The sequence below is a fragment of the Epinephelus moara genome, chromosome 2 (assembly GCF_006386435.1).
Source record: "Epinephelus moara isolate mb chromosome 2, YSFRI_EMoa_1.0, whole genome shotgun sequence".
Classification (NCBI taxonomy): Eukaryota; Metazoa; Chordata; class Actinopteri; order Perciformes; family Serranidae; genus Epinephelus; species Epinephelus moara.
In genome coordinates, this window is record NC_065507.1 from 44,349,364 (window position 1) to 44,359,007 (window position 9,644).

Consider the following 9,644-nt stretch of genomic DNA (forward strand, 5'->3'; position numbering starts at 1 on the left):
ATTTTGGAGACAAAAAAATGTAGGCTTAGCGCCCTGTGGTCCATTGCCCAATAGGAAATGTAAAATACTCAAAAGTACTTTAAAAGTGCTTGAGTTACTTTTCTCAGGGAGTAACGTTGGAAGTACTTTTAAAGTAATTGAGTTACTTTACTCAGGGAGTACCACAGTAAAGTAACTGGTTACTTTTTTAAAAAGTAACGTAGTAATGTACTTTGATTACTTTTAAAGTAACCCTTACCCAACACTGGTAAGGAGTTGAAAAGTATGTTCCTACAGTGGATATTTTTGAATTACTCAGCCACATTCCCCTCATTATTTTCATGCAAAGCACAAAAATGCCTTCGCATAGATGAGGTTTTGTTGTACCCCAATTCTTTAACGCACAACATACACTTCACCTTGGATTAACAGAAAAGACAGTGAAAAAATATAGTACATTGCATACCAAACATAAAGCACTTGTAACAATGTAAATGAAAGTGTACTTACTTTATTGGGAGGGATCAGATCAAAATGTTCCCACACAGGGGAAAACTTTCTCTTTCTCACAGGCTCCATCACAAATAGGAAGCAGTATAAAAAAAAATGCACCTCTGTGTCACACACAAACCAACAAATCGCCAACACTAACCCACGAAGTGTGAGCGGATCCATTGCGGTATATATATGTTCTTACAACTCCTTCTTAGTGAAAGATCTTCTTAAGCTAAGAGCGATCTGGGAAACGTGGCCATTATCATGTCAACAGACAGGGAAAATGTGTCCTGAGTTTTTGACATTACCGGGAGAGCTAGAGCCATTTGACTAAAGCTGACGTTATTACTGCTGTAGCATGATGTTATTAGGCTAAATACTACATTTCTAACAGTGTCTGAGCTGATTTATTGACACAGTATGCTTGTAGGCTGCTGTAATGTTAGGTTCACAGAGGAAATAAGGGGATGTGACTTAATCGTGTGAAAATATCGTTAGTGAAACAGAAACAAGCGTTAGTTAGGGGACAAGAGTCAAGCGTGACAAAGACTCACGTAGGCTATGTTAAAAGTTACTTACAACCGATGTATTTACTGTAGGTTATGTGTCCGGGGCCCTTCGCCTGTGGAACGAGTAACGTGACCACTAACTTGTCCCCAAACGAACGCATGTTTGTGTTAGGCCTATGTGTTTCACTAACGTTCTTTATGTATTATGAAGGATGTCAGACTGGCCCATCAGTGGCAGAGCTGGGCCCGGAGTCACAAACAGTGCATTTCGACTGACACAGAATCAAACTGTCAGAACACCAGCATGGTGCCAGTTCCCGAACCTAATTAAGTAGGCTACTTACAACAGCATGAAAGACAATCTGACATTATGTTTGTTGTTGGTTATTTCCTTAAAAACTACGACTTTATTCTCGTAATATTATGACTTTAATCTTGTTAAATTACGACTTTAATCTCATAATATTTCGACTTTATTCTCGTAATATTATGACTTTTTCTCAGTGATGACTTTATTCTCGAAATATTACAAGTTTTTTCTCGTAATATTTTGACTTTATTCTCGAAATCATTTCCCAATGATTCGAATCACTTTCGGATGGAAACATAGCTTGTGTGTGTGCGTGAAAGTGGCGCAGCAGTCAGGACGCATATACATTAGGAGGAGGCGCTGCAGCATGATAATAAATCACACCCAAATGTAAAAAAGTAAGCTAACAGTTACAGATAAAAGAGCAGGTAACGTCCGAGCTTCTCAATACAATGATTGTTCATGACTTAGCGCTGCGGCTCATTTACTACCGGTCAGATTAACGTGGTTAAAGCTTCACACATCCATGGGAAAAATATATTAAAAGATCGATCTTGGATTTTACGAATTGATATTGGGTCATTCCAGTGAAGATCGATTTGAATCGGATAAATCGATTATTTTAACCCAGCCCTTTGTTATGTTAATGCTACATATGTATTGTTCATCATGCTGTCATGCTTATCATTAATAAATAAATGATGTAATATATGTGAGTGAAAAGGGTTCATTTTGATGCAACATAACCTGTGCCACACAACCTAGACCAATGACACTGAGGTAAACCATATAACCTTAATATTTCCATATGACTCTAACTTATACAGTTAGGTAAAGTAACATTAGGTGGCTAATATCCTCTGTACTAACCTTATGAGTCTGCTAACATAAGCTATTGTTTCTCTATACGACATTAGCATAAGTAGCTAGCGTTAGCAAACGTTAGCAAATTCATAAGTTTAGTACCTAAGTTATTTGCTGCTTCACATTTAGGTAATCTACCTTTATAAGCTACAGTTATATGGAAATATTAGCTTGTAATACTTACCTTGGTGTCATTGGTGGAGGTCGTGTGGCTTATTCAAACTAATGAATGCATGCTATTGTATCCTCATGATTGTCTCCTGGGTACACACTTGACTTCCTTCTTCTAGCTCGGGCCCAGAATAGGTCTGACAGAGGACTACTGGCCTTCGCAGAGGTCTGCACTCTCCAAGTACCCTTCTAGTCATATAATTAGAATGTGTTGATTTGCTGTGATGCTGGGGGAAATGTCTAAAACATTATGATTCCAAATTCAGGATATTTGACGTGTGAGACAACTGTGAAAAATGCCACTTACAACAGAAAGATATCTTACTTTGACAGTTGGCCTAGGTCCTCACAAGAGAAAGGAACCAGCAGCTTGAAGTGGGTCAGGGTGGTCCCACTGCACCAATCCAGCACCAGCTTTCGTACCACGGTACTTTTTCCTGTTCCCACAGCGCCATACAGCACCACATTGAGCCCCCGGCCCTCACTGCTGGCATTTGTGGGCTCAAACAGCTGTTCCACAGTCACAGAATGGCTGGATGAAGTGTGGGTTTGGAGAGGGGAACTGAGCAGTACTGCCCTTTCCTCAGCATTTCTTTCCAGGATCAGTGGATCCACATGCATGGTCTCTGGGCTGAAGTAACCACCAAACTGTTTCTCCTCCTGAGGAAGGTGGCTGAACCACAGGAAGAGCTTTCTCTTGTGGATCTCTACAGGATTTTCTGTGAGAGAGAAAGAGAGGTGTATGTACACTTTCCTGGCATCACTAAGACATCGTCAAGGTTATTTTCTCAGACATACAACATCATCAGAAATAGCAGTAAGATAGTTTGTCTCAAAGGCTGTTCCACTGGCTAATGATAGCGGCAAACTGAGAATGGCAGCTGTTCTGAGAGCAGTTTGTCTTCAGTTTAGCATATACCGTTTTGTTTTTAACCAATATTTAACTAACATTAAATTAGCATTTTCTAAAATGCCCTTGCAGAGCTTTGGTAAAGTAACTTGTTGTGCTGTACTAACAACCAGACTACGCTTAATTTAAAGCTTCATGTCGAACATGCACCCAGAACAGAAAGAGATAATTTCTGTTACCAGTGGTACAGTTTCCATCGCCTACCTACAGAGAGGAATAGGTTGCCACCCATCCTGTATAATACCGGATCATTCTGCATTGGATGTGAGTCAAAGTCAGAATCTTGTTTTAAGTGTAACGGGTGGTGTGTTCCATGTTTTATTTCCCAAATGAGCTAGGAAAGAGGATTAGCGTACTGCCAAATTTGATTAGAAAACTATGCCTTTAGTGACAGGACATGCCGGAAAGCACGCCCATAATTCACAAAGGGAATCGTGGACGTCAGGTAAAGTTCAATACAGTCTCTAGAAGTGTATTATTCAACTTTCTTTCTCTGGTCTAGTGTTGAAAAAGTAAACAAAAACAGCAACAAAATGTTATATCAAATTGCAATACTTGTAGGATCACAGAACTTAAATACATACTGAAGTGGCACCAGAGTATTGTGATAGTATTATATATGGAGATAAGCATATCATCCCAGCTCTAATAATCATGCATAATGTCTTGCAGTTTTCTCTCAACTTTCCATCTCTTTTCAGAGCTGTACAAGCTGTCAAATGTGTCATCAACAACTTTTGGATATGTAAGAGGTAAAACTCAGGTAAAATCCATTGACACGGATGTCCATTTTAAAAAATTCTACTTGGAGCAGCTGTGGCTCAGAGGAAGAACCAGTGGTCAACTAATTGGAAGATCAGCAGTTTAATCCATGACTCCTCCAGTCCACATGTCAAAGGGGCAAGAAACTGAACCCAAGATTGTTCCCAATGGCTGTTCCATTGGTGTGTAAGTGTTACTAAGAGTAGCAGGTGGCACCAAAGGCCTGGCCTAGGCCATATATGGTGATGGGTGAATGACAGTTGTTGTGTAGAAGTGCTTTGAGTGATCAGAAGACTAGAAAAGCACTATACAAATGCAGTCCATTCACTTATTTTTCAGTGACTTACTGGACCATAATTAACTAACTTTTATCCAACAAAACATGTATACCCTAGCCCAGTGGTTCTCAAACTGTTTACACTGTGTACCATCTGAGAAAAAATTGAGCTCTCCAAGTACCACCATTATGACCAGCCTAAACATACAGTGGCGGAGCCTTACCTTATTACCTACGGACAGTTCACGCAGGAGACATGTTTATTTCTAATATGTGGATTATTTATTGTTGATTATTTCCCACCACAGCCACACTGCAAGGTTCAGCACCTCTTTATCTCTCAAACACACAGAAAATTAAAGCTGCGAGCAGCATTGGCCAGGACCTCGCACTCGTGCCCGTTTCGGCCTCCAGCTCATGCAGACAGTGCAAATTATTCGTAAGAGACATAATGTCGAGAAAACAAGCAATGTCAAGGGTAAGCAAGGTCATTTTTGGCAATAGAGGGACTTTATATTACAGTACATTACAATAGTATTTAACAGCCATATTCACAAAAGTAGCAACAGTATTATCAGTAATAAGGGCTGTAGTAGTATGTGGAAGATGGAAAACACTGATATATAATGTGTAGATGCTGTTTCAAATGGAGATTCTGCTGCTGCAATCTGTCCTTTAAAGACTGTGAGACACGCACACACAGAGGGCTGTGTGTGTGTCTGTGCCTGCAGCCGTTGTCATGGCGATTAATGACTTGCCTGCACCTGAGGGGCACACAGAGAGCTCATGAGAGAGCAAATCAGCAAAGGCTGTTTAATATGGGTTGGCGAGGACTCCTCTGTGAGCAGGGGCGTGTCTAGAATTTTTTTCTTGGGGGGGCAAGCTAGGGGCACAGACTGTGGAAGGGTGGCACACTGAAATTACATTTTTTTTAAATGCCCCACAGTCTTAGATCATAATAAACGGTAGGCTGAGGTATGAATAATAGAACTATTTTATTTACGCAAATAATGCACAGAACAGTGTAGCATCCAGCATTTAGAAATCTTATCTGACTGAGTAAAATGTGTTTTGTTTGTTTGAGTGGGTTGATCTGTGCTCTGGAAGAGTATACTCAGTGGTTGAATTGTTAATTTTGAACAAGGGGGATGCAATGTAGCTTTGAATTTTGGGTGCACAACAATATGACAGCACAGATGTGCAAAATTAATCAAGATAAAGAAAATGGCATGACCTATACCTGCTGCCTTTAAAAACACAAATAATGCAGTAGTATTGCTATTGCAATAGAGACAAAAACATTTTAGAGTATAAATAAGAGTAGTTCTGAAATTGAAAACTGAAAATTAATCTTAGAGTCACTTTTATACTATAGACATTTCCTTAGCCAGTTATAATTTGTCCTTACCTGTGATGCCTTGGGCTGATAATTGGTGCTGCTGTCAGGTCCCTGTCCTGATACCTGCCTGGTTTCTCCCTGTCCCTCTTCTATCTATTGTAATAATATAGATAATAAATGTGCAAAGCAAAATTTATAATAGGATTAAGAATAGTAGTGGTGACATAGCTGTGGAAATTGATCGCAAAGTCACTTTTATGCTCTACATATTTTTCTCAGCCAGTTATATTCTCTTCTCACCTGTAAAGACCCTGCATGATCATCCTTGCTGGCCTCTGGTCCACTGTCTCCTCCCTGACCCTGCTCTTTCTATTGTGGCAATAAAGATTAAAAAAAATATGTGCAAAGCAATAGTGAGCACAAGTTCTTATAAAGGAGGAGTGGGTTTATTCCTAGCATGAAACTAGCTAGCAAGCGATTTAACATAGGTAACAATAACATTAGTATTCTTGTTAACTAGCTTAACTTGATACATTGGCATCTATTAATTAGTCATCATTTAGCTAACATTATCTACATGTATATTGCAGTGGTGCCTGGATGGTGTGACGTGTGTGATTGTGCTGCTGCCGTGGTCCTGCCAGATGCCTCCTGCTGCTGCTGTTATCATTAGTCATACTTCTGCTGTTATTATACACATATGATTATGGTCACATATGTACACTATCAGATATTAATATATACTTTCAACATATTGTACCACAACAGCCAAAATTATAATTATAATATTATTACTTTCAGCCAGCTAAATCCAAATTTGAGATACTGCATGTTGCTAGTAGGTGCTGTGGACATTTCGCTTGCGCCTCTTGAGTAGCCGCTAGCATTTGTGCTCGGTTTACTGTCGTCCTCCACTTCATTTTCAACACATCTGCTCCAAATATTCTCCTCCTGAAAAGCAGTCCTCTTTGTGATAGTTCCAGTTTGGATCCACGATTGTAGTGTTCTTGAACCACTCATCTTCAGTCTCTACATTTTTACCTCTGTTTATATATCCAGGCACACTTCAACTTGTAAAGAATTGTGTCTCAAGCATGCGCAAAGTGCATGAACGTGACTACACAGTAGAGACAAAAATGAAGGAAAGACAAATATGAATTTATCATGTTTTATGTATTGTCATTCTAAGTGTAGTGTAATGTACTGATTTACTGTAGTGTTTATACTGTACCTTTAAGTTGACCTTTAAAGATACGTGTTGAAGCAATGTACTCTGTGCACTGACAAGTCACACACTGGTTTATTATTTCATGTATTCCTATGACACACACATACACTCATTGAGCACTTAAGCATTGTGGTGGAGAAGTACCTAGGATTCACTGTGCATCATCTTGTAAAAATAGCATGAGGATGGGCTCAGAAACATTGGTGGAAAGTTAGGGGAATTCCAGCTTGTCCTGACATTGAGTTGATGTGCTGATGCCTGCGTGTACATTAAACTCTGTTGTACTTTGATAACATTATTTGATATTTGATAATATTGTATGTTTTCAAATTAACTTAATTAAAAAATATATATTTATGACTTTACTCCATGTACCACTAGAGGGAGCTCGCGTACCACCATAGTTTGAGAATCTAGGCCCTCGCCACCACAAAACACCCTTACTAAGGGTAATGAATGAAGACCCTTTGACAAAACATTAGCAACCACTAGAGATCGCCCTGCAAATCACTAGAAAACACTTGAGACTCAACAACAAGACTTAACACCTACTACTGATGATTAGACCAGACATACTGCTCCTGTTTTTAATAATGTTAATATTACCACACTTTCTACTAATGTAGCTACAACTATAAATTATACCCAGAGAGGATTTCATATCAACAAACCAACCTTGGTGTTATTGGTGGAGGTCGTTCTTTTGATTTTTACGGCCCTATTTTAATGGTGGTGTAATTAGCAGTGCAAGCCGAGCGCCACCTGTGAAAACTGCCTAGGTATGGTATTTTGTTGTCTAGCACAGAGTGCACAGTGCACAGTGCACAGGTGGGAGGAGAGGAACAAACAGCAGGGAGGGAGCAGCAGTCAAATGAGGCAATGCAGAAAAAGTCTGTTGACAACCTGCTGATTTTGTCAGAAAGAGCAAACTTACGACTTAATACTTGATTTAAAATAAGTTAAGTCAAATTAAATTACATTAAAGTAAACTAAGTTAAACTACCACTTGGAGCAAATGTGCAGCAGTACTGGATTAATGTTTAAAACCTAACAAAACAGGGACCCACTTGTAAAAACAGAACCTTTCTGTTTCTGCGTACTGGTATTGTGCATCCTGACTCAGACTGTCACAAAAAAACAACACATCAAAGATAAAACAGTGTAGCTTACCGGTAGCCTGCAGCTGCAATTTTTGAGACAAAAAGCTTGCTTTAAATAAATGGAGGTGTGGCGGTTGATGGTGGATATTTACCAGGCAGGAAGAGTCTCATCAAAGACATCTCATGGGAAAGATTCAGTGTGGTTGGAGCCTGACTCATACCAGGAACAAAAACGATCTCTGCCTCTGCTGCATAGATTCTTTTTTAATCTGTCTCTCACTGTTCTCCCAACTTTATGAAAGTGGAATAGTAAATTGTTGGAGAGCCCCTCAACACACAATGTTTCTACCACTGCTGCTGTTACAACAACTGTTACTTATAGTACTCTGTGGTCTCATATACCACCGTCCTGCAACCTTTGACCAATCACTAAAGCTACAGTAAATTCAACTGTAATGAAACTTAAGTGTTAAATACAACATTCTGTATTTTCACATTGAAGAAAGCTTTTTACTGCTGTAGCTGTATGAAGGAAGCACTATGTTGTCTTGATTATCAAATAGCAATAAAGCTTTGAATTGAGTTGTGCACCTGGTCCTGAGGTGGTGGAGCAGAAGGTCCTGCAGTGAAAGCCCGAGGCTGGGTACAGAGAAACCTCCACCCTCCTCTTCCACCTCCATGCTCCGAGCAGCTGGCTCAGCTGTCTGGAAACATAACACATCATACCGGTTGGTTCAGTTGGCTTATTCACAGTCTTTATAGCATGCAAATCCACAGAGACAAGCTAGAAAGGTTATTTTAATCCCACAGTCAACAACCAACTTTATTAAAAACTGATCCTAGATCTGCCTCACATGCTGGTGTATTGGCAGAGAACAGCAGCTATTAGGCTGTTTGCAGGTTGTAGCAGGTACTGAAGTACTGACATACCTACAAGGCATTGACAGGTTTTACAAGCACACAAAATTACACCTCTTAATCCATTTTGATTTTTGATTTGAATTAGCCCGAGCATTTTATCATTTACATGAAGCTATATTAATGATTTCTTTTTGGTCATTTATGGGCAGCTCAACAAGCTGAAAACACAACACTATTATATTATTACCTCGTAAAGTTGTAATTTTGAATGTGACCAGTTGCTCATTTCCAAATCCAGCAGACAGAGCAATATCATCAGTCATTTGTAATGATGTTTATGTCTACCTGGAGTCCAACATTCTACCTCTCTTAGCTCTGTTTTTGGTCTCTGCCAGCAACTGAGGGAAATAGCTGCTAATGCTCCACTATGTTCACCAACTAGTGTCTAACTGCGTCTCTCTGCTGTTCGCTGCTCAGCAAAAGAATGCTGAAATGGGTCGCCAAGTACACTTCAGCTGCTGTTAATATATCTGGGCAGCCTGCTTACAGTAGGAGCCATTCAAAAGACCCCCTGTTTCCATGGCTGAACCTCAGCAGGTCCCCGGCAGGTTCGTGGCAGATCCGTGAAAGCTCCGTGCAAGCTTGCCGCCTGCTCCGTGGAGTTAATTTAATCCCCCGCAATGATGTAGGAAATGCAGCCCTGACTTGTAACGCCCCTAGAGACCTGTGTGAAAACCAGTTGCAATGCTTCATTTGTCCACGGGGAGGAGCAGTGATTATCACCAAAATACTGTAATATCTGCAGATTTGGGAAAGACGGCTTATCAGCTGGTCCATGG

General features: G+C 40.0%; 1 protein-coding gene across 4 annotated transcripts in view; it reads right to left on the bottom strand.

The window, feature by feature from the left end:
- nlrx1 (NLR family member X1) overlaps positions 1–9,644 on the bottom strand; it is a 96,137-nt gene that overhangs the window by 79,683 nt on the left and 6,810 nt on the right. For 2 of the 4 annotated variants that reach the window (XM_050055699.1, XM_050055693.1), the window contains exons 3-4: positions 8,536–8,648; positions 2,654–3,047 (exon numbers count right to left, since the gene is read on the bottom strand). In XM_050055699.1, coding sequence (XP_049911656.1) covers positions 2,654–3,047; positions 8,536–8,648 — 507 coding nt within the window. Of the gene's footprint in view, positions 1–2,653; positions 3,048–5,685; positions 6,019–8,535; positions 8,649–9,644 lie in introns of those variants that run through there. The other 2 variants (XM_050055708.1, XM_050055716.1) reach the window with 2 other exon arrangements.